The sequence below is a fragment of the Pseudorasbora parva genome, chromosome 13 (assembly GCF_024679245.1).
Source record: "Pseudorasbora parva isolate DD20220531a chromosome 13, ASM2467924v1, whole genome shotgun sequence".
Lineage (NCBI taxonomy): Eukaryota > Metazoa > Chordata > Actinopteri > Cypriniformes > Gobionidae > Pseudorasbora > Pseudorasbora parva.
This window is the reverse complement of record NC_090184.1, coordinates 7,718,290-7,745,019: the sequence shown is the minus strand read 5'-3', so window position 1 is coordinate 7,745,019 and position 26,730 is coordinate 7,718,290. Positions and strand designations below refer to the sequence as shown.

At 39.2% G+C, this 26,730-nt stretch overlaps 1 protein-coding gene across 1 annotated transcript; it reads right to left on the bottom strand.

Moving 5' to 3' along the window:
* Window positions 1-714: 714 nt before the first annotated feature.
* Window positions 715-26,442, bottom strand: gkap1 (G kinase anchoring protein 1). The gene is made up of 12 exons (XM_067413069.1): window positions 26,325-26,442; window positions 24,735-24,969; window positions 20,004-20,165; window positions 19,833-19,910; window positions 13,750-13,873; window positions 13,630-13,658; window positions 9,611-9,754; window positions 9,410-9,496; window positions 6,856-6,919; window positions 6,701-6,771; window positions 6,519-6,596; window positions 715-1,027 (listed from the first exon to the last, which is right to left on the bottom strand). The coding sequence occupies exons 2-12, from the start codon at window positions 24,960-24,962 to the stop codon at window positions 986-988; spliced, it is 1,107 nt and encodes a 368-aa protein (XP_067269170.1). The 5' UTR covers window positions 24,963-24,969; window positions 26,325-26,442; the 3' UTR covers window positions 715-985.
* Window positions 26,443-26,730: the final 288 nt, after the last annotated feature.

Here is a 26,730-nt window from a genome sequence, read left to right as displayed (position 1 = left end):
GTCTCTGAAAAATGCCTGACACTGATGCCCAGACTGACCGTCTGTCTAGAATGCTGCAATTACACACTACAAGTAAATTGTGAACAAGACTAATGGACATGTATCCGATATGTAGTTTACTCATTTCCTGAAGCAGCTTACATTTACGTGGCCTACCACTTCAGGGCTGAGTTGCTGTTGTTCCCAATTGCTTCCACTTTGTTATAATACCACTAACAGTTGACCGTGGAATATTTCCTAGTGAGAAAATGAGTGGAACTTGAATTCCTAAAAGAGCGACCCATTCTTTCACAAATGTTTGTAGAAACATCTGCATGACTAGGTGCTTGATTTTATACACCCGTGGCCATGGAAGTGATTGAAACACCTAAAATCAATGATATGGAGGGGTGTCCCAATACTTCTGGAAATATAGTGTATTTTTAAAATGATATTAATAAACAACTTGCAAAAAGAGCATACCTTTAATGTATTTTAATAATCCCAAGAACATCTGAATATACTGTATATCAATTTAGTTTGAATTTAGTGATAAAACGTCAATTTCAATTTTATTGTGTGTTTGTGTAAAGTATATCTCAATGTAATCATTATGGATTTATTGAGGGAAGTAAATAGACAGAACACTTTCAATAAACTCATTACAAAACAATGCTTAGTGAGAATGGAATAACCGACTGTTTCATGAATAAACAACAAACACACTATGAAAAATAAGATTAACATCTTTATTGAAAAGAATTCAAGATTGTATGCCTTTCATTGATAGTGTAGAGCCAGTGGCACTGAACGAGAAATCATCTTCTGTTGTTATCATAAGCCAGTGATCAGGCTAACAGAACTATGCAGCAATAAGCGGGAATACAAAATGCCTGTGTGATGGTGGTAATTTGGTTACGAGTGTATGTGGTGTTCTGAACAGAAATTAGCAGCTTGACAAAGGAGGTTGAACATTCAAGCTGTCTGTCCTTTAACATGCATATCTTCATACATCCCCTTCTGATGCTTTTTTACCCTTCCGGTTACCCTGTAAAAAAAATAATAAAATGATGAAGACAAAACAACATTACAATATTACAACAATACAACATTATGGGTTTGTCTAAATCCACTTTTGCTGGTTCAACGATGGAAAAAACTGCTGGTGCATCTGGTGTATGTTCCAAAAGGGTTGTACTGTAGTCTCTTAATGAGTCATCATGGGTGCGTTCGTGAAATAAACCAATCACAGTCTCATCTCCCATTCCCTTAAATGCTAGTTTGCAGATTCACTGTTTACATGGCGGAATATGTGAGTGGAAAGACTGAACACATCTCCAAAGAGGAATCCTTTTATTTAGCATGTTTGTGTGCTGCTGACACACCCTTTAATTAACACAAAACAATACTGCGCTATTGACTATAGAGCAGGTTTTTGTTGGTCAATGGTGCAGTCATTTTCAGTTGACTCAAAATACCAAACGCACCAACAAAGTGCCTGAACACACCTGTTTTCAGACCAGCACGCCAATGGGCGAACAGATGGACATGAGCGCATTTAAACAACGTGGCGCAGTACGTGAAAATGATAACTGTGTCGGGCTGAAACTAGCAAATAACATCGGGTGTATGATAGCACCCTAAATATTAAAACTAAAACTGCCTGTCTTAATGAGTCATTCTACAGATTCATTCAAACGGCCTGATTCATTCAGGAGTGAAGCAAGTGATCGGCTTCATGAATGGGTCACTGAATCATTGGCTCACTTTATTCATTAAAACACAAGATTTGTTCAGTAATGAGAAGCAGACGCACAACAGTTTAGCTGTGGCTTTGTTTGGAACTATTTTCATTAGCAAAATTTAGCAAAAATCTTCAATGATGACAATATTGTGCCAAAAAAGTAACAATATTGACCTTTTTAATAAACTTTTCAAAAACTACTAGCCTAACAAATAAAGTTAAACATTACAGTTAACAATCTGTATATATTTAAAAAAAAAAAATACTATAGTATTCACTGTTTAAATTAAATACAGATTAATCTTTGATAAAGCTGTGTTTTGTTGTTTGATTAACTCTCAGATGCCCAAACTAGGGCCCGCGGGCCAAAGTTGACCAGTGGTAACCTTTGATTTGGCCCACCGTACTGTCCGAGGAGGGAGGGAGGGGGAGAGAGAGAGAGGGAGGGGGAGAGAGGGAGGGGGAGAGAGAGAGAGAGAGAGAGAGAGAGAGAGAGAGAGAGAGAGAGAGAGAGAGAGAGACACCTTCGACACAGATTGTCATTTCTAATTTGACATAATTTTGTTTGTTTTATTGTTAAATTACAATAGAGAATTAAATTCTACAACATCTAACTGAAATAAATGTTTACATTAAATGTAAATAATTTTTTTTTAAATATTGTAAATGCGCAATTAAAGGGACAGCACTGCATGCTTTGCGTCAATAAACGTCAACAAATGAAATGCAATAATGGAGAAATCAAGGCAGTGGCACACAGACAAGATACATTTTCATAAATGCTTGGCAAGATGAGTTTTTATTCACAGAAGTCCAATCCAGGCACATGCGCTTGTCCAAAACTAAAGGCAGTGTGTCTAGTTTGCAAACAGTCTCAGGGTTTTTCCTTCATTGAACATTTTTTGGTGGTCGCCAAAACTATTTTTTGTCCTGCCAAAGCCTTATTTGATGAGTAATTGTGATTTATAAATTAATGTAATTACTAATGCACGTGACAGGGCTCACGTTAACCGAGGGAGAACGAGCAGAGAGCCCGTGCACGCACTCTGTCTTCAAACCCATCACCGTCTGAGCTCTTTCTCACTCGCACATAACAATCAAAATCAACTGAACTGACACAATGGTAAAAGCTCAGAAGACTGAATCCATGTTCCACGTGGCACGTTCGCACAATATTTTCCCTGAATTACAGCTGGATGGGTTGTGCTCTTTTGCACCTCTTTTGACAGACGTTTTGCACACGCAGCTCACATAAACCATATCTTCAAATACACGGAAAAATTATTTTTAACGCAAGTTGTTGATAGCCAATCATTTTATTAAATTGTATATGGTAGAGAATTAGACTATTTGTTATTACATTTTTAATGCTATTTTTTAATGATTGTTGCCCAAAATAATTCATCAGTAAACCATGCAAACTGTAAAAAATTACTTTCGGCCCACGGCTCTCAATCAAGTTTGATTTTTGGCCCTTCATAGGAAAAAGTTTGGGCACCCCTGCTCTATTCATTCCAGTGAGATCAGAAAATAAAATGTCCCTGCTATTGATATACAATCACTGAGAAACATCTGGTTTTAATGAGAGAAAAAAAGCACACAATGGCAAATTTGAACCCAGAATCCCTGACATGCTTAACAAAAGTTCTACCACCAGACCATGACACACTAACTTTTATAGGATCTGTGTTTATAACCACTTGTCTTGAATATTTTGTACTATATAATGATTTTAAAATAAAGCTGAAACTATTGCATTAAAAACGTTTAATGTCAATAAATTAAACTTAGCATACTATTTAAATAGATTTTTGATGTTTTGGCCAAGTGTGCCGTGAATGCAGATATCAGAATCAGATATGGGTGACTTTTAAAAGATGATGTAAGCGGGTCATCAGAAAAAAAAAAATAATAATTGGATGTAGTCAAAACAAATCAGAATTGGGCATCAACACTTGCAGTGTAAATAGAGCGGCGTGATTTTAAATGGAGCTAGAGGCAGATTTTTTAAAAGTCGAGTGTCATGGTTTTCACTTGCTCTGAGAATGCTCCACTACCGCTTCATCGTGAGTACAGTTCATGCCATTGGCCATAATAAAACTGCATTTTTAGCAAGAGCTCACACGTTATAAAACAGTTAGTTAGCTTATACGGATGGATCACTGAAATCAGAAAAACGTGAAGGTTATGATGACGGCTATGGATCTGTATGGGAGTTAGTTCTCGAGAGGAAATTCTCTCTGGATACTGAATATGATTGAGTGAAAGAAAGAACATTTTAAACAGATAGCACTTATTCACACACGCAATCGCTCTCTCACTAATGCATTCAAACTAATTTAATCTTACAGTGCTACTCATCTGTATCTGATTTCCAATGAGCAGAAATCTGTAATAGAGCTACCCATAAAATAACTGATGAAAACGAACTGTTATTTTCATCTTTCCAAACTAAATTTGCTTTGAAAAAAGCAGCAATGATATTTAACTGTTAACGCTGATAAGCAGGGCTTGACATTAACTTTTTTGGCTAGTGGTTTTCCACAATTTTACTGTTGGCTATATGTCAATGACCAATGTACACACCCAAATCAAGTCTACATGAAATGTATAACATAACAGGTCATCAGATTGGCCTATTTAGCTCTGATAATGTTGTGTGTAGAGCTCCTTAATCTAGACAGAGAAACACTAACAGCTGCTTGTTTGAAAAAAAAAAAAAAAAAAAAAAAAAAGATTATTTGGTAAATATAATTTATCCTCAAGCAATATTCTCATCAGTGTTCTATCAGCTGAGATATTTAAATCTAGCATATTTAGTGTTTAAACCTCGACTGCGTAAACTCAGCTTGATAAGTATGCCACCTGGACGGTTGGTCTGATTGGTTGAAGGACTACCCAATTGCGTACAGAGTCATTTGAACTATGCTCGTGATCACGCCTCTTGTGCAGTAGAAAATACAAAGACTCCCCAGATTAATGTTCAATCTTAAGAGTGTGCAGTGAACAAAACTCTGGCGTTTCAGCGATGACTAATCTGATCGGCTCTGATTATTAGACATTGCATTCATAAACTCAACAGAATCACATGTGATTGGTTATAATGCGAAATGCGATTATAACAGATGCCTTTTGAGAAGACTACAATAAAAATTCAACCCATCAAAGTGGCTACTGGGAATGACTGTTACACGCCACAGTTGAAATACACCCGCAAATGGTGGTTTGGCAGGTGTTAATGTCAAGCCCTGCAGATAACCATGTAGCCTAATAAGCTTGGTATGTCATAGGGAAAGTGTTTGCAAACTAGTGTTCCAATAAACCACATTGAAACATGATTTTTTTCATTTAATATACACTAACCAAAAGGATTATTAGGAACACCTGTTCAATCTCTCATAAAATCAATTATCTAATCAACCAATCCCATAGCAGTTGCTTCGGTGCATTTAGGGGTGTGGTCCTGGTCAAGACAATCTCCTGAACTCCAAACTGAATGTCAGAATGGGAAAGAAAGGTGATTTAAGCAATTTTGAACGTGGCATGGTTGTTGGTGACAGACGGGCCAGTCTGAGTATTTCACAATCTGCTCAGTTACTGAGATTTTCATGCACAACCATTGCTAGGGTTTACAAAGAATGGTGTGAAAAGGGAAAAACATCCAGTATGCGGCAGTCCTGTGGGCGAAAATGCCTTGATGATGCTAGAGGTCAGAGGAGAATGAGCCAACTGATTCAAGCTGATAGAAGAGCAACTTTGACTGAAATAACCACTCGTTACAACCGAGGTATGCAGCAAAGCATTTGTGAAGCCACAACACGCACAACCTTAAGGCGGATGGGCTACAACAGCAGAAGATCCCACCGGGTACCACTCATCTCCACTACAAATAGGAAAAAGAGGCTACAATTTGCACAAGCTCACCAAAATTGGACAGTTGAAGACTGGAAAAATGTTGCCTGGTCTGATGAGTCTCGATTTCTGTTGAAATATTCAGATGTAGAGTCTGAATTTGGCGTAAACAGAATGAGAACATGGATCCATCATGCCTTATTACCACTGTGCAGGCTGGTGGTGGTGGTGTAATGGTGTGGGGGATGTTTTCTTGACACACTTTAGCCCCCTTAGTGCCAATTGGGCATCGTTTAAATGCCACGGCCTACCTGAGCATTGTTTCTGACCATGTCCATCCCTTTACGACCACCATGTACCCATCCTCTGATGGCTACTTCCAACAGGATAATGCACCATGTCACAAAGCTTGAATCATTTCTTGAACATGACAATGAGTTCACTGTACTAAAATGGCCCCCACAGTCACCAGACCTCAACCCAATAGAGCATCTCTGGGATGTGGTGGAACGGGAGCTTCGTGCCCTGGATGTGCATCCCACAAATCTCCATCAACTGCAAGATGCTATCCTATCAATATGGGCCAACATTTCTAAAGAATGCTTTCAGCGACTTGTTGAATCAATGCCACGTAGAATTAAGTCAGTTCTGAAGGCGAAAAGGGGTTAAACACAGTATTAGTATGGTGTTCCTGATAATCCTTTAGGTGAGTGTATGTCATAAACATAACTTTTGTGATACTTCAAGGTATACTTTATCCGCAAATTTCCTCGGATTGAAGACAGAGTGGTGTTTCTGATATCAGCAAGCAAGGAGTAGAGCGGAGAGTGGGAAGTTGTTGCCACTTCACTCGGCTCATATACTCCGTTTCTGATACACTCATGAAGTTCTGTGGTACATATGCTAGACTGTGACAGGCATAACAGGTTTGGATGCATCATACCTGATGTTTCGGTTGATCTGTCTGTAAGCCCTTCACTTTTGACCTCTCTTGCTCCAGAGCTGTGTGTAATTGTGTCACCTAGAAAGAGGGAGACCATTTTTGGTATGCACAAAACATCAAGACACTAACATTAAGGCAAAAACTACTGCATCCAGAGAAAGACTGAATGTACAGACACACACCTGAGAGGACAACTCCTCTTTAATGTTTAGGAGCTCCTCCACCTGCAGCAGAATTTCAGCTTTGTCCTTCACTAAATATATAAATAAAGTTATATAAATAACAAGAATAAATGCTAGTTTCAGTATGTCAAGTGTGTTTGCTGTTCTGCACTCACTCTCTCCCTGTTGAAGCATTTTAAGCAGCTGAGAGTTTCTGGCCTTCACTTCCTTGTATCTTTCCTGAAACAGACACCAATTAAAGGGTTAGTTCACCCAAAAATGAGAATTCTCACATTAATTACTTACCCTAATGTCGTTCGACACCAATAAGACCTCCGTTCATCTTCAGAACACAAATGAAGATATTTTTGATGAAATCCGATGGCTCAGAAAGGCCTTCATTGACACCACTGTCATTTCCTCTCTCAAGACCCATAAAGGCACTAAAGACGTTGTTACAAAGCCCATCTCACTACAGTGGCCCTACAATCATTTTATGAAGAGACGAGAATAGTTTTTGTGCACAAAAAAACCTAAATAATGACTTATATAGTGATGGGCCGATTTCAAAAGAAAGTTTCGAACAGTTATCACAGATTTCAGCAGTTTGACACACGATCCAAATCATGAATCGATACACTGATCCGTAAAGGTTCAAAACTTTGTTTTAAAATCGGCCCATCACTTTATAAGTCGTTATTTTTGCGCACAAACTATTCTCGTCGCTTCATAAAATGATTGTAGAGCCACTGTAGTGAGATGGGCTTTGTAACGACGTCTTTAGTGCCTTTATGGGTCTTGAGAGAGGAAATGATATCGGTGTCAATGAAGGCCTTACTGAGCCATCGGATTTCAACTAAAATATCTTTATTCGTGTTCTGAAGATGAACGGAGGTCTTACGGGTGTCGGACGATATGGGAGTGAGTAATTAATGACAGAATTTGATTTTTTGGGTGAACTAACCCTTTAATCATTAAACAGAAAGAAACTTGCAAAACACATTAAAATACTCAGTTGTTAATTTAGTTTTAGTCAAAAAGACAAGCCACAAACATTTCACCAGAGACAGCAGAACAAGTTATTTACTAACTTAATAATCCTAATTTATCCAAAAAGTTCCTTTTTTATTATTATTGCTCTTGATATTGTAATTAGTACTGCCAAATAATATAATTCACATTGAAATAAAGTGTGTGTGGCAATCAGTGCTTAAGTGCATATGTAAATGTAAACATTGTAACATTGTAAATGTGTAACAATATAAATAACTCAAATGTACAGTGGATATAGAAAGTTATCCAGGGAGGAATAATGGTGCCATTAATGTATTGTTTGTGTGTGTGTGTGTGTGTGTGTGTGTGTGTGTGTGTGTGTGTGTGTGTATAGCCCCGTTTCCACCACAGGAACTTTACCCAGGAACTAGGAACTTTGGGTGGTACTTCGTGTGTTTAGACCGCAGGAACCAGGGTAAAATTGAAGTTCCGGGTAAATATTTCCCCCTCCAGACGGCCCTGCTCGCGAGGTAGTACTTTTTCAAAGTTCAGGAACTTTCGAGGGCGGGACTTGGGCGCTGAACATGCTGATTGGTTGAGCTCACGCAGTTCAACCGGTATTTTTAAAAGTCTTTTGCGAGGTTCGTTCTGCGTTCAGTAAATAGCAGTCTTGCTCTCTGTCTGATGGCGCGCGGTCGTCTCAGCCATCTCACGTTCAATGTCCGTAATAGCTCATAATTATACATTGTCATTTTAAATCTAGCTTTACAAGCTTTCTGAATATGCTGCAGCTGCATGCTGCTGAATCTGCATATTAGTGCTCTTTTCTGTCGTTGTTAATTTCCTCTTTAGTAAACCTATACATAACCAGCAAAAGCAGCAAAGCTTGAATCTCTTCCATACTCGTTATTAATTTTTTTTCACCATGTAAACGACCTGACCGATTACTTTTAAGTGTGTGTCCTTACATGACGTGACGGCGCGCGCCGCGCTCATGTTGACAAGAGAGGAAAGTACATTTTTCTGAGGGGTAAACTTTTTATTTCGTAAGTTATGAAGATAATGTTGGAGTAATGACACAGCGTATATTGCCCCAGGCAGTTTTTACTTTAACTGCGCCTGACAGAAGATTTTTTTTTCTGAGATGATTATTACACTTTACAACAAATAGCTATAAATAATACTGTATTAGTCCTGGTGGCCGTTAAGAGTTGCTATGGCTACAGTAAACACACTCCAGCTGCTGGAGAAAACAGCGTTGACATTTTTGATGCGGCAGACAAACTGCATGTGACAAAATGATTGCGATTGAAGTCATCACATGTAAACACCAGATCGGTTTAGATAACGTCTCATGTAAACAGTTCTCTAAATCTTTCAATCGGTACACACACAAATGATTACAGTCCTTCACTGATTTGGAGGAACAGTCGCGCGCAGTCCTACATCACCGGACTAATTTGCCTAATCTTCTCGGAACTTTATCGCGGTCGAAACGCAGACAGCTGCAGGTCTGGGGGGGAGAAAAGTTCCTGTAAAAAAGTTCCTGGTACAAATTGTTCCGGGTAATTTTGGTGGAAACGGGGCTTATGTGTGTGTGTCTCTTTAGCTCAGCCACAGCACTCCTCCATGATTTCGGCTGTTTTCGGAAAGAGTCAGTACAGCGTGTGTCTTTTATAAATCAAATAAAATTGGAGACCTTTCCGAAACTGTGTGCGTCTCATCACAACTTCTTACCTCCCATTGTGAAATTGTCTTTTTCAACTTTCCAATTTCCTGGTCTTTCTTTTCCAGTTCATATTTCAACTGCTCAGTTCTCACATCCTGAGAGTTTTAAAAAGAAAACAAGAACAACACTTTTAGTGTTATTTTAAAAAAATGTATTCTTTTATCTGTGTCAAAGACTGAATGAGTGACTATGCTGGCAGAATGTCTGACCTGCTCCTGCTCCGAGGAGGTGTTGACCTCGTGGCCGGCGCTGTTGCTGAACTGCTCTCTCCGCTTGTCACGTTGGACAATCTTGCTTACATCATCCTCTAGCTGGTTAAAAAACTTGTCATCACGCAGTGCAGGATTCACCGGCTTAAAAAAAGAAACACAGGAAATAGTAACTGCATATCTGAGTTTTCAAACTAAGCACCCCCGAATATGCCAAATCCCTTAAACACAGTTTTTGGGGTCGACAGCTTATAAAAACATTAAACATTAGGCTTTTAGACATTATTTTGTTTTTTGTTATAAGTAAGAAAAAAACAAGGCAACCGCTTCACGCAATACAAAGGGTGCTTCCCAATTCTTATTTTTGCATCCTTGTTTCCTTTCCTACCTTCCTTTCCTCGCGCCTTAGCTCCGCCCCTTCAGGATGAGAGGGAAGGACGCGAGGATGGAGGAATTGAATCAAGTGAAATGATATCCTCGCTCCCTTTAACATCACTTTAAAGCGTTGTCAATTAATGATGACTCTGCACCGCAGGATTTAGTCAGGATTCTTAAACATTAGAGATAAATATTTATATTGTAAGCTTCAACCTCCACAAAACATCACATTTGTCCATATTTTTAAAAACAATTACAAGTTATTATTAACAACGAATTCCAGTTATTAACTTCTTTTTATTCGTTGCATAGTATTAGTTTCTATTTGTTTCTCTATTTGTTTCTTTCATTTTCGTGTGCTTTGATATAATTCTGCAACTGTCAGGTGTTGTTATTTGACAAACATTTGTGTCTTGTACATGTAAACATATTAATAATAATGAATAAACTATGGCATGATGTGAAGGGGGAGTAGAATTAATGCTTGCATCACGTTTAGTCGATAAAACACTTCTGCAAAGGATACACCTGCGTGTCCTCGCTCACGACTCCTCAGGAAGCCTCCTCTCTCCTCCATCCTCGCCTCCTCGCGGTGCAATTAGAGAATTGAGATCTCCTACAAGATAGCTGAGCTCCATCGGTTTCTGGGTCACAGGATGGAGAACGGAGGAGCGAGGAAACGAGGAGGGATATTGAGAAGCACCCCAAGTCTCGTAGCTTGGATGTTCTCCATTGACTCCATGGAGGCAGTGTGGGCATGGCCTAAATGCGCACCATCTCTATATTTCATGTGGAGCCCTCTAGTGGCCCTCTAGGTGTCCCAGACCCAAGTGTGAAAACTCCTGAGCCTGTATTCATGAAAAATCTTACTGCAAAGAGAAGCTCCTAGTGAAAAAATTCCAAGAAAATTCTTAGAAAGATGGGCATTTCCTCTTAAAGTTAAAGAAAAAATCCTAGTAAAGAAGAAAGTAATTCAGAAAGCATCTTAAACTTTAAAAGAGGTTTTAAGGTCCAAAAGTGTAAAGAGTCCAGACGAGGACTTTTAAGAGGCTTAAGAGTTTCTTTAGCAGCGGAGAAAATGGATGAAACTCGAAGAGGGAGAAGAAATGTGTTGCACACAATGCATGAGAAAGTTCATGTGGGATCAAGTTTGTGACCGATCTTATTAGAGACATGTTAACATCTCCAATAAAGCGCAGAAATGCCATAGTGCCAGAAAAGGAAGTAATCACATATTTGGAAACTGGGAAAATTAGGAATTGGGTCTGTCACAACTTTCTATAAGCAAAGTGTACACACTATTACAGCATTTTTTAGAACCTTATTGTGTCGCTGTTCACATTAAGTACAACATTAACAGCGTGCTAAATAAAAAAAATTAAGAAAATATATACATTATGTGTGAGAGAGTACGGTAAAACAGGAAAAGTGATGCCTGTAATTCAAAGTGAAGGTTTATAATAGACCCTGTACTTAAAAGCGCTCTTTTTTTCCTTCTTGGACAACCAACCAATCACTGTCTTCAAAAGACTTTGTCATACAACGGGGTCAGCCCTGCCTCCTCACGAAGATAAAAGCGTTTGTATTTTCCTCGCTCAGAGTTGCTCTCAGATCAGTCCTGAGTTGCTTTTAAGCTAAGACTCCTACGTAGAAGTTAAGGTTACACAACTAGGCTACACAAACTATTGGAAGGGTGGATGAGTAATTAGTTGGGTCATAAAAATAACGAAATTATAGTTTTTAAAGGGGGGGTGAAATACTCAGTTTCAGTCAGTGTCATGTCAATCTTGAGTACCTATAGAGTAGCATTGCATCCTGCATATCTCCGAAAAGTCTTTATTTTTTTAATAATTATATAAGAAAGATGCGCTGTTCCGAGTCTTTCCGAAAAAAGCCGAGCGGGTGGGGGCGTGTCGTGTGAGCGGAGCTAAATAATGACGTGTGCAGCAGCGCGCTGTGTGTTGAGTCGAGTGCGTCGTAAAGCTGTCTCATCCCTAACAGCGGGAAAAAAACTTTATTCAAAATAAAAATATGGCTTTTAATCAGATACAGCCATATCCGGAATTTTTCTGATATTTTCTCATATTTCTGATCCGGAAAAGCAAATTACATCCACTGTTGCCTTAACGCGGGGTTTTGGGGAATCTGTGCAGGACTGTCTTGGTCTGGCAACCAAAAACGCACTTTTTTGGTGACATTGTTATGTGCACATCACCTGTCCAGCATCCTACAAGCCAGCGCTTTGATGGGCGTAGGCTGTTGCTTTCGCTCTCTCCCTCTCTCTCTCTCTCACGCTCTTCCGGTAGAATTGTCCGTAAGGCCCATACAAGGAAATTCCGCCCCCATTAACGTCAAAGGGGACGCATGATCTCAAAAAACTTGCCGAAACTTATGACTAACCGGAAGTAGTATTTTTGACAAAGAAATACTCCCATCAAACGTCCACCTTAACTTTTGAAACTTTGTCCATGTTTAGTATGGGATTCCAAGTCTTTAACAGTGTAAAAAGATCAGTATGCATGAAACAGCATTTCACCCCCCCTTTAAGTATAAAAAAATGATGTAAAGAGACATTCTGTAGGCTATTAAAAAAGTCCTTAAAAGTGCACAACTATTATTAAGAGGAAGCTTTTTCCCTCACAGGCCACTTTTGAAAGCACCAAGTCATTAGTTGGGTTAGAAAAATAACGAAATTATATATTTTTTAAAGTGGAAAATAATATTTATGTAAAGAGATATAATAAAATAAAAAGTGCTTAAAAGTACACAACTCTTCTTAAGTGGAAGGAAGCTTTTTCCCTCATGTGCATCATATAGCTAGTAAATATTTGGGTTAGTAAAATAAAATTATAAAGTATTAAAAAAAATTATGTAAAGAGATATAGTAAAAAAAATTGTTTAAAAAGTGCACAACTATTCTTAAGTGGAAGCAAGCTTTTTTCCCCTCACGTGCAAGAAAGCACAGAGTCATTAGTTGGGTTAGAAAAATTACGAAATGATAAATATATATTTTAAGTAGAAAATAATATTTATGTAAAGAGATATAATACAATTAAAACTGCTTAAAAGTCTACACAACTATTCTAAAGTGAAAGGAAGCTTTTTCCCTCACGTGCAACAATAAGTCACCCGTTGGGTTTAGAGGCTAAAATAACCTCACATGCAACCACAGCATATAGAAATTAAGAGCGGAATAAACATTTTACATTTTTCAAACTGACTCAATTGTGGTTACCGACTAGGCTACTGTAATTCTGACCCAAATTGCTTTCGCCTTTCTGGCTGTTGTTGTACGGTGATATTTTTGCAAATGTTCCTTAAAAAAAATCAATGATATTTTTCCCCTGGGTCGATTGCTTTAAATTTAAAACGATTTATTTAAAGCAATTATTTTTCAAACAGATGGAATTAGAAATACAGGCCTGCCCCTTATAAAAGCCTGCTTCAAATAAAAGCCGGCTCCCATCGGCAGTGCAGGTAAATAAAGGCCCCGGTCTTTATTTGAGGAATTACGGTAGTCATTATTTCAGATAATGCTGTCAGAACTGAAGTGACCCACTCTCCCCTCAAACCAGCCTGAGCTTGTATGTTTCATATTAATTAGACCATTTCCAAATGCCTCCAACTACACGCTCACTCACCTCTCTGTCAGGCTTCTTATTCAGCTGATCTGCAATAAAGACAGTCAGTTAGAACGGCCACAGTAACTGGTAACAGTGATTTGACCGCCATCTCTCTCGATAAGAATATGGCATTCTCACCCTCCTGCTGGAAGTCTTTGAGAGACACAGTGACTCGTTTGTCCTTCCCCTGCTGATTCTTCTTCCTGTCCTTCTTTCCTCCTGGCTTTGTCTTTGGTGACGCAGTCTCAGTTTTTTCTGGATCCTTGAGAGATTATAACATTAAACAATAAGAATCAAGCAAAACAATGAAAATGAAAAAATATGTAGTGCAATAGCTGCCATTAATAGTTTCATAATCAATAGCAATTATTTATTATACAAAGTATTATAGACCATTTAACTTGTAATATACCATTGTAAACACAAGAGGGAGTAGTTACACTTGTCATTACATTTTAAAAAGCTAGAAATGAACATATAGCACATTGTGGGTTTGGCAGTGTGGAGCGGTAGAGAAAAGTGGGCTGGTGCTCAATACACTAAAATTAAATACAATTAAAATTACTCGGTTCCTCTAACTATTGTATGGCCTTAACTCTGTAAAGTCTGACATATACACAGATTAGGCATAACATTATGTCCTAATATTGTGTTGGTCCCCCTTTTGCTGCCAAAACAGCCCTGACTCGTAGAGGCACTGGACCCCTGGAGGTGTGCTGTAGTATCTGGCACCAAGATGTTAGCAGCAGATCCTTTAAGTCCTGTAAGTTTCGAGGTAAGACCATGAATTGGACTTGTTTGTTCAGCACATCCCACAGATGCTCGACTGGATTGAGATCTGAGGAATTTGGAGGTCAAGTCATCAACTCATGCTCCTCAAACCATTCATGATTCATGAAAGGGTGAACATGGTCTGCAAAAATGCTTAGGTAGGTGGTGTGTGTCAAAGTAACATCCACATGGCAGGACCCAAGGTTTCCCAGCAGAACATTGTCCAAAGCATCCCACTGCCTCTGCCAGCTTGCCTTCTTCCCATAGTGCATCCTGGTGCCATGTGTTCCCCAGGTAAGTGCAAACTCATGGCTATCCACGTGATGTAAAAGAAAACGTGATTCATCAGACTAGGCCACCTTCTTCCATTGCTCCGTGGTCCAGTTCTGATGCTTACATGCTCACTGTTGGTGCTTTCGGTTGACGGGTCAGCATGGGCACTCTGACTGGTCAGCAGCTTTACAGCCCCATACGCAACAAACTGAGATGCACTGTATATTCTGACACCTTTCTATCAGAGCCAGTAGTAGCTGGTTGGTTTGATTGGACAGCACGGGCCAGCCTCGCTCCCCACATGCATCAATGAGCCTTGGCCGCCCATGACTCTGTCTACGGTTCTCCACTGTTCCTTTCATGGAGCACTTTTGATAGAGACTGACCACTGCAGACCGAGAACACCCCACAAGAGCTGCAGTTTTGTAGATTCTCTGACCCAGCCATATGACCCAGTTTTATGGCTCATATAATATTATATAGGAGAACACAGACAAAACAAAATAGCAAACTTACTCTAAGGCAGTTGATATTTATATGGCCAAAAGGCTAAATTAAATTCTTCCACCTTGTAATATAAATTAAGGAAATCCTTATAACAGTAAAGCAATATGATCAAAGCTCTGTAGTTTTTATTATAGAGGGCAAAACATTTAATGTAATTCAATATAACTGATTAAGAGATTAACAAATTAACTTTCCTCAAAAGACTGTTGTTTTAGATTTGATATTTACATTTTAACAAGATTTTATAGATAATCAAGTAAAACCTAAGTTACTTCAGTCCAGTAAATGTTCTTCTTTAAATATTACCAACAATATTAAAGAGTTGAAGCTTCCGCATTCATTTTGATATAGTTGATAACAGCAGAATTACCGGCCCTGTGTTTATAAAGCATTTGTGCGAAGACTAAGGATGTTTTCACACCTGAAAGTCCGCACCAAGGTCCGAACCAAAGTTTGTGTTTGGACATTTGGTTCTTTTTGGTTTGCTTTCACATTGCAGTTATGTTAGCGCACCAAAGAACTTTACATGACGCACTGGCGTCCTGTCGTCATCATCTATGTGGGCTGCATCTTAACATTGATTGGTTTGTTAGCGGACGGTCTGACGTCAGTGTGTTGTCAATTCAGCGGCTAACTTTGACAAGAATGAATGAACAGACGCATATCGTTGGCAATACTGTTAATATTATGGCATTACTATCTGCAGCACCAACTATACTCGAGGCAAATTCACAGAATGAACGTCCTCGTTGTGCAAACATTTTATCGGCGCCGACAGGAAAGGAGGAGCTCCTAGAAGATAGGCTTTTTAGCCAAACAATGTGTTTTATTTTATAGTTATGTTAAATATTATAATGTTATTTTTAAATTTCATCTAGGCTATATTGATTATGAAACGTGCACAGATGTGCAATATATGTCAAAGACATCGAGTCAGAAATAATTTTGACCAGTTCATTAAGATTTGTTTTGTAGAAAGCTTTGTATTTTGTATCTTAATTTTAATAAATGTTTCATCATTTGCCTGAATTTAATAAATAAGCTTAAATAAATAATATAGCAGACATCCCGTGACAGAGTGATCATTTGCGTTGCACATGAACTGGAGCGGTCTCATAAATAAACCGAAACTCAGCATATAACGTTACTTGTCTCACAGACATTAGAAATATATATATATATATTCACATATATTCACAAGCAGAGCACGCCGTTCACGCGAGCTGACATGACTACACAAGCGGTTCTGTTTAAAATGCTGCGCGCTCCATCACTGCATGTGCTGTGAGTTTAATCTGTGTTTTTTCACTAATCCTACACCAGAACTTCCTGTAAATAGTCTGAAAGTCCGAACTATACAGAAAATGCTTTCACACAAGAAACGAACCGAACCTTTGTTCAGTTTGGTCCGGACAGAGACTACCTATTTTCGTCGGACCAAATTTCGTCTGTTTGGTCTGGACCATGGTCCAAGGGAGGTTTCACACCTGTAATTTTGGTTTGTACCAAACTGAAAAGTCCGAAAATCCGGACCAAACAAGGTAGGTGTGAAAGCACCCTAATACAAATATCCTTTAGCACAAAAGAAAAGCAATATTGTCGGACGTTTTTGAGAACGGACGAAGTTGGAGACTGAGTTTTTTTTTGTAAAGGGTATTTTCTTTGTATGTTTGCATGTTCACTTCTGCCTACGTCTAGCGTGACCTTTTCGGAGTGACTGCGCAATCCGTGGCACATCACAGAGCAGCGCAAGAGAAGCAATTTAGGTTAAAAAGTATATAGATTTAAAAAAAATTGAACATGGCAAATGGTTTGGCTAGATAAGACCCTATTCCTCGTCTGGGATCGTGCACAGCCTTTGAAGTCCATCAAAACAAAACACATTGATTTGGACCTTCAACATTTTGGTCGCCATTGAAGTCTATTATGTGAAGAAAAATGTGAAATGTTTTTCTCAAAAACTGAATTTCTTTTTGACTGAAGAAAGAAAAAGACAAACATTTTGGATGAAATAGGGGTGAGTAAATTATAAGGGAAATATTCATTTAAAAGTGAACTAATCCTTTATCAGTGTATTGAATCTCTCCATTAGTTCTTAAAGGTCCACTGAAGTGCCTTGAAACGCGCGGCATTATTCAATGTGTTGACGTAATTTCCCCTGAAACGGCTTCAGCTGTTAGCAGCTCCTCCACTTTTTGGAAACAGCCAATAGAAATTCGTTAATATACAGTTTGACTAGAGCGCAAGAGCGGACCTTTCTCTGTTTGGTAAAGCCAGTTTCCTCTAACACTGTTTACCATCATAATCTCCTCCATATCGCCTTGAAATGCAGCATTCTGTGCAGAATTCAAACGGGTCGATATGTTTGTTGTCTGCGTGGACTCGCTTATATATGATCCGCGCTGCGCTCTCGTGTCTGTAGTCTAAATTTGGACCTGAGCCGTTGGGGTGTGTGCGCGGCTGCGGTGCGTGAAACTAACGTAACAACAGACTTTATTTGCGTCAAATGAAAGCATATTTACACTGAATCGTTTCCTATCACATATATAGTGTGCTATGTGCCTTTCCAGGGTTTTTCCTACATTGAAATTTTTTTGGCGGCTCTCAAAACAATTTTTCGTCCCGCCAAAGCCTTATTTGATGAATTATTGTGATTTATAAATTGATGTAAATTACTAATGCACGTGACAGGGCGCACGTTAACTGAGTGACAGAGCAGGAGCAGAGAGCCCGTGCACGCACTCTCTGTCTTTAAAACAATCACCATCTGAGCTCTTTCTCACTCGCAAATATCAATCAAAATCAACAGAACTGACACAATGGTAAAAGGTCGGAAGACTGACTCCATGTTCCGTGTGGCGCGGTCGCACAATGTTTTCCCTGAATAAGCCTACTGCTGGATGTGAGTTGTGTTCAAAAAACGCACTTCTTTTGACAGACGTTTTGCACACGCAGCTGACATAAACCATACTTTCAAATAAATGGAAAAATATCCTTATGTAATGTTTTCTATGTTGACAAATCTTTAGCGTTGTTTTAACCGTCTGGGTTCACATATAACACACACACTTTTGTCCGATTCGCGAACTAATGACTCATTTGGGCAGATTCATTTGAATGAACTGATCTGTCCATCACTGAACTCATGAATCAGTGTGTAATCATTTACTCACAACACCTCTGAAATGAGAATGGTGAGTGCTTAACCCATTAAACAAGAGGGGTTAGTAAGAATTAGTCTTAATAATTTATTTATCATGTATTATTTATTTTGAGCCTTTATATTGATAATGTGTAGTAAATTACCAAAACAACGCAAGTTGTTGATAGCCAATAGTTTTATTAAATTGTATATGGTAGAGATTTAGACTATTTGTTATTACATTTTTAATAATTGTTGCCAAAATAATTACCGGTAATCGGTAAACCATGCAAACTTTGTAAAAAGAGGAACTAAAGAAACAAACATCAAGACATCATAATGAGATATCAAAATTAGATGAGGTCAGCATCTAATTCAGCAAAAAAAAAAAAAAAAAAAAACATTTATTTTACATTTTTTGTCAGTATATGGCTCACAGATCACAGGGGTAGGTATTTTTACTGTTGGTGTGTGTGTGTGTGCAGAAATGGTCCACCACCGAAGACCATTTCTGACCCAGGAAAAACCCTGCTTTCACCATGTAGAAATTAGTAAATGTGTGTTAACAACTGACCGATTTCAGCCGCCGCTTCGGCAGTGTAGGGGGCGGGCTTTAGATTCTAGAGCGCATTTTGATTAGACAGAAGATTTGACGAGAAAGTGAAGTCTGCGATGATGTCACCAAAATCTGAGATCCGTTTTAACGGAAGTGGGAGACTGTAAATTTTGAATGCTTATATCTCCTAAATGCAAATTGTGTCATAGTTTTGGAACATTCCAGCTTATTCATAACTTTAAGGCTAACACAGTCATACTAAAAGCTAAAAAAACTTAAATTTTGATTTCAGTGGACCTTTAAGTAACAGCAGCCTAATAAACCTGCTGCTGTCTGTATCATTAATGGTAATCAAACAAACAATCAAAAATTTAGCTAAGTGTGTAATTAGCCTTTCGCCGAGCCCTGCCCCCCTTAGCTACTGTTGCTACGTCCGACAAACAAATGGTCAAACACGATCAGTGCGACAGATTTCCATGACAGGAAGAGGTATACCCGTGCATGTTAGTGACCTTTTTTGGAGCAATACCTCCGCGATATCCTCCAGATCGAGGCAAAAGGGGTTACAGTATGCAGTGGAGGGATATATTCAAAATATAAAAATACGCAATGAAGGAGACAACAGACCAGTCGATCGCGGGAGTAAATTGCACTCTGGTTTGCCCTTTCTCTCTCTTCAGTGTTCCCATGTCTCAGAAGTCAAATACATACAATTTTTTCTCGATGATTAGCAACTAGCTGTTGCAGCCCTAGTTATTTCATGCTGTAAAATGTCAAAACCTAAACCTGAATATTTATAAATAAACTAATTATAACTTTAAAAAAAAAAAAAATCCAAACCTGTTATATAATATATTTAACTTCTGAAATCAGTGATAATGATGTATGATCATGTAGATGAAATATGAAAGTATGTTGTTAGTTTTAATGACGTTTGCATGACATGACATTTTAGACTCATTATAAATGTACCTTTTTATGTTGCTCAAAATCCAATTTACTCAGCATCAAGGCCTTCTCCAGATCTGCCTCATACAGGTCACTGGTCAGCTGTGACAAACACAAACATGTTTGCATAAAGAAATGGGCGAGAAATGGGCCGCAGGAAAGTCAAATTCTGGGGTGTTTGTGAGAAAGGTTTACCTGTTCATCTCTCTGTTTCCACTCCTGCCAGTTCTCCTGTGGCTTGGAGCCCTGCTGGACAGCTGCCGGGCTGATCAGATCATTCGCTAAATCCTGCAGCGTGGGTGTGGAGGGGGGTGGCGCAGACTTCTGAGGGATCTTCTTAAAAGCAAGACTCCTGAGCTACAGTGTGTAACAACAAAAACTCTTTGTTAGTAGGCATTCAATAATAATAATAAATCATGCGTTACATTTACAAAGTGACTTTAGCCCAAAACATACCTACTACACCACCCTCATCTATGTAAGGATGTTATGAACATCAACACAGACTCATCATCATTGTTTTCAGAAACAAACATGAGACCCAACAGCGCATTCAGAAAGCTGAGACTACATAGAGGTGTAAACAGGTCTAACACTTTTTGAGCTTGTCCACTTTCGACCACTTCCAGAGGTAGTCGAAAACACATTTGATCGGATTGCTTTTGTAGTGTAGATGCTCCTGTTGTTTGAACAGCCACAAAAGATCCCCTACTCTCCGTCTACTGACCTAATGCGCAAACATTATCAGAAGCACAAAAGAGAGACAGGATCTAAACTTTGTCGGCTGGAGACCCAAGTTTGGTTTGAACTAGGGATGTCAATTTTCACAAATTCCCATGATCGATCGTCGTTTAAATTAACGATCAATTAATTGTTAACCATAATACTAAAATATGCGTGCACAGCAGTGGCTTATAGCCGACAGCATGACAGGATGTGCAAATGCTGCTCAAAACGCCATGTGCACCAAATGAATGAGAGGGATTTTTTATCTAAACAAAGAGCTATGGGATTGTAAAACTAGTCGATGTTATTTATAATTTAATTAAATGACTTATTTAATAACCAAATATAACCTGTAATACAACACGAACGCCGCCTCAGATCTGATTATTCAGAATGTGTGGACGCTCTTCCAAGAACAACGCGCTGAAACGTCACCTAAACCCAATTAATTCAAAACGATTTATTAAAAAATTGTTTTCATTAATGTTATGTAATGTGACAGCCCCAATCATAGTTATTATTAGTTGTGCGTTGCTGTTTGAACTGCACGAGCTGAAGCGGATGCGCTGAATCAACACCGGTAGTTACACTGAAGCTATTTGTTAGCGCATTATTTAACTCAACAAAAAGCTTCCTATATGAGATTAATCAGATTTATATAAAGTTAACAAAATATTACAAATTATATATCTTCACAAAATGATGCGAATGCACAAGTGAACTTGAATTGAGTTGCTGATATTCATATTCAGAATGGGAGACGCGCTTCCTGGAACAACGCTCTGAACACGGCACCTAAACTAGGGCTGCACGTTTTCAAGTTTTTCATTAACCGTTAACCGAGGCCCTTAGCGGTTAATACTCGGTTAACCATAATGTGCGTCAGGGTTATTTTTAGCTTATTAATTTGACGACCACCTCCGTAGTGAACGCGCCTATAGAGAGAAATGCACATCATGGATTACACAATCAGAGAGTAGCCCATTTCTTTTCGTTTTAAATTGTTAAAAGACATTTCAAGTTTCTTAAGATCTATTTCATGTCTGCGAGGCGTACGCTGAGTTTCGTTAAATGATGCTGCGTTCACACCGCACGCGAATGACGCGAATAAATCGCGCTATTCGTGCGAAGTTGGACGCGTGAACATTTTGAATCCATTCGCTTCATTCGCGCGTCAAATTCGCTTCATTCGCGTGTGACATTCACTACACAACAGACGCGAATTCGCGTCATGGGAGGGGTTTCTGCTAGTCATTTTGACTGGGTCACTTGACTTCTTTGCTGTAAAAAATACTACTGTTAATGTGTGACAAAACGTAGTTTGAAGACTTTTTCAGGCGATAATATTGTTGTTTAATGCTCAAATCTGTGTTTTTTTTATACAAAAAGTGCTCATTCGCGTGTGACATTCACTACACAACAGACGCGAATTCGCGTCATGGGAGGGGGTTCTGCCAGGCAGCGGCAGTCGGCAGAAAGACTATCCGAGTTAAGGCTGCTCTCACCGGGGTTGATGAGCGCTGAGCTCCGATGATCACACCTCCGAAAACACCAGATCAAATTTTCAAACAGGAGCTCTCTTAATAAATAAATCACATATTTGAGCTTTAAACAACTACATTCTCGCCTGAAAAACTATTAAAAGTACATTTTGTGACACAATAGAGTAGTATTTTTAAATTACTCTGGCCTCGGGGTTCCACTATGGGTTTCCCATCCGTCACTTCACCACGTGACAGCAGTAAGCAGGCTCCTCATTGGTTAACGCGGCGCGAATATCCGCCAAAGTTCAGATTTTTCAACTTGAGCGATTCGCGTGTTTCGCACGGTTCGCGCGAATCACGCGTGCAAAACGCTCAATTTGCGTGATCATTGCCGCTTCATTCGCGCAAATCGCGCCATTCTGTTAGGGGTTAACAGCTTACCCCAAAGCCTTCACCCCAAAACTTCACCCCAAAACTGGGCCTTCACCCCAAAACTGTTAGGGGTTAACAGCTTATGACCCAGGACCAGTAGTGAAGAAATGAAGACAGAGTCAGGATTCCAATTAAATAAAATAAAAATTTACTTAAGAATAGTTTGCAGTTTCAACAGCAGAAGCCAGCTTCAAGTCTCACAAGGAGTTCGTAGGCCGAGCTCCCTCTCTCACCGTCTCGTTGCCTCGCCCGCAGAATGCCTATTCGCGTCTCTGCATTGACTTAACACGAATAAAATGACAAGTCATGCATAGATTATTTTTTGTCTCTGAATTTAAATCTTGATGTATTTATCATGTATTCATGTATTGATTGTGAACTCGAGAAGCGCGCAACCGAGGTAGAGAAAGCTCTCTTTAGCGTCCCTGTTAACTTGCCCGCCCTCGGCAGAGAGTTCAAGCATCTGTGGACTCGTCCCTTCAGCTCTGGCCATCTTGCTTTCAGTCCGCGATCAGCTTTTTTGTTTTCTTCATTACAGTTAAAGTAACGTCTGCTTTTCTCTAGTCATTCACAAGTTTCTCACTTCAAACTTTCTTTCTTCTGATCCGTTATGCACAGCGCGCGCGGCTCTGCTTCTGCCCTAATGCGACTTTTAGTCCAGTGCGACGTATGTTATTTTCCTCTTCATGACGCATATTTTGACTGATGCGACTCATACTCCGGAGCAACTTATAGCCTGAAAAATGCGGTAAGCACTGCATTGCAATATTTGCATTTCCCCCCGTCACTCTCATTTTTAAAGTGCTCCCACGCTTTCTTTGCCCGCTTAGAAAGCTGGTCATGACTTCTTCTTGTGGATACTACCCTAACCCTATGGATACTACAAATGTCTGGGAGCACTCTGGCGGTCTATAGGGGTGCAAACATATATTACAACTAAATTCAAGGCACGTCATTGACGCCACTTAACCGAGCAAAATGTTTCACTCGGTTACGCAATTTTTAACGGTTAATCGGTCAATCGGTTAACCATGGACACCCCTAACCTAAACCCAATGACTTTACAACCATTTATTAAAACAGAGTTTTCATTTCTGTTATTTAATATGACCGTCCCAATCATCGTTTTTATGCATTGCTCTGTATGCGCTAAAGCCGAAGCACTGAATGAAAACCGGTAGCCATCACTGACTGAAGCTATTTGCTAGTGCGTTTTATTTCGCTGAAAGAAACGCATCCTATATGATTGATCACATATATAACGTTACAAAATAAATGTAATATTACAAATGACTTCTGCACAATCTGATGCGAATGCACAAGTGAATTTTAACCAAGTTACATGCGCGAGTCAGAGTGCGTGACCGAGAACCATGTTGTGCACGCTCTCTTCCTGGATCACCGCAATAAAACACACGGCAAATAAACCCAAATACTTAACAATCACAATGTTTTATTACAATAGTGTTCTCATTAATGCTGTGTAATAGCCTATGACAGTCCCACTCATAGTCATTATTAATGCTGTTGGAGCTGCACACTGAAGCTGATCACCGCCACGCCTTTACTACCGCTCGCCTCTAACGTTAATTATTAACCAAATGCATCCTTAGGAGATAAATCAGCTATAGATAGGCCTGCACAAAATAATCACAATATTACAACTTACATTTGTACAAAACAAAAGGCTGCGAATGCACATGCAAACTTGCAGTCATGATGAAGGTGTGACTCCAGCTGTAAAATGGTCCCAAATAGAACTCGGGCGCGCTCGCATCATTTTTCCTCCCGTTTCGCGTTTGAGCCGCACGCACGCGCATGACCCTGCTTAATCGATGATCGATAAGTCTTATCGATCAAATGTCTTATCGACAATTAATCGATCATCGATTAATCGTTGACATCCCTAGTTTGAACTAGACGAAAAACCTGCCAAGCACAATGTTCTTTCACCATTGGTGATCTCACACACTCACCATGTCTGGTCTCGCGGCTGACAGAACAGAAATGAAAGCTGCAGCTCTGTGTGTTTTTTGGTATTTTTCGGTTCGTATGTAAATTGCACAAGGTAATTTTGTCCCTTAGATAGAAAAGGTCTTAAAAAACACATTAATTTACCTGCCCTTAAGGAAATCAGGACAGAAGTGGTTGAAAGAGGACAAGAGAGACAAATTAAAACACTGGGTATAAACGGCAATGTGTCTGCCAACTTCTGATCCAATCAACCAAAAATGTTTATACCAGGTGTAAACAGGGCCAGAGAAAGACAGCTGTATAGACAGACCTCATTGGCTTCACTCTGCTGCTGTTCCTTCTTTCGTCTTCTCTTCTCTTTCTTTTTGTCTGTATTGGGGTTGGTCTTCCCGCTGGGAGATTTCCCAGAGCGAGGCTTCCCTGCTCCACGACCCGCCTTTGGCTTTCCTGCATCCGAATCTGAATCCGAATCAGAGTCGACCTGTAGCAGAGCGAAGCGTGACGCCGTGGTGGGCACTGAGATCATTGCTGATGTCATCCTGAACCTGCCAATGAGACAATCAACACAGTTACAATCAAAGCACAGTTACAGAAACGTTGATATATCATTATCATTCACACGTTCTAATTTATTACACTGTTTTTTTAAAGCCAGTGTTATTTTTTACTGCTAGAGGTCGCTTATTCAAAATAAAGGCGTAGCTTGATGACGCCTTGATTCCACAGAGCTTTTATTATACCGCAGATGAGCGCTTCCGCATCATCCGCTCATACGCATGTGGGGTAACGCAGCACTGTTTTATCATATTACATACATTTGAGTGTGTTGAAAGTTGTTATAATGCTACTGCGTTCACTCGGTGCAACTATGAGACACTTGCACACTGCCGTAAGTTAGATAGATATTAGGCATGATAAAACATTACACTCGCGGTAAATCAAGAAAAGGAGATTTAAACAATAAGACTGACTGTGTTGAGCTGTAGAACAATGATTCGTTTTCTGTCGATGAATGTATCCAAACATATGCTCACCTGGCTAATAAAACACAAAATATATTAAAGTGTCTTTGGGGCACAAAATAAAACGGAAACCGAGGGTAACGCGGGCATGATGTCATTGCTAGGCGATGCATAGACATGGTCCGTGTCCTGGTTAAAATCGCTTACTTCTCTGGATTTAAACATCCTTGGAAATATTTGGGATAATGTGCACAAGTCAACAAAATATATAACTGTTCTAGTGGTTTTTGGATATTTTAATCCAAAAATCTTACATATTGTGCCATTAAGTTTAAGTTGTGTTACAATAATCTCTTCAATTATTTTGATGTTTGTTATTCTATTTTATTTGTATATATTCCAAGCTTTGGCAATATTGTAATATTTTAAGTCATAACAATAAAGCAATTTTGAACTTAAATTTGATATCATAAAGGCATTCAAGAATGGGTGCAATCACTGGACACACCGAGGGCAACTCGTATATGCATAATATATGAATCTGTTCATATAATACACATTTAAATAAACAAATTAAACTAGCTTTCATTTGATTTCTCATTGAAAAACATAAATCTGTTTGCTAGAGTCAAGTCACATTCGTGTATGTAGCGCTCGCTGAATAACCCGATATATACTCGCTGTTACACTTAAGTGTATTTAAAATTAACTGCCTACATAGACTGTAGATTTTGTTATGCCATCATTTGACACCTAAAATGTCGCTAGCTCACTTTTTTTTAGCTCGCCAGTGCTGAAGACAAGCAACAAACGAGCACATATCGCTGTCATTTTTGCTTAACGTGTTTCATCCAGTTTAACGTGTATTCTGTAACGTTAAACCTGACGGAATTTTGAGCTGTTAAAATAGAGATAAAACGAACTAAACAAACTTTCACCTGGTTCTGACTGTCGGTATCCTCGGCTTCGTGCTGTAAACTGCAAACACAGACGAGAGTATGGCGGCCTGAACGGACACAAAAGCTTCAATGCTAACATATGGTGGAAAACGTTCATAATAACCGTAGTGGTCACTCCAGAGGGCGCTCTGCGGCTCAGCGAGCACAGAAACTCATTTGAATCGCATCGAAATTTGTATCATAAAACGTATTTTATTCTATGAATGTATACCTGATAGTAGAACCGACCGCAGCAATCTATAGGCCATATCATTGTTAAATAAATGTTTTATCCAGTAATACCACTGAAAAGTCGATGAGAAAAGCAATGCACACCACGTGACAACGCCAACTGATAATTCAGCAGTGGCCAAACAATGATTTACTTTACTGGGTAATGTTAACT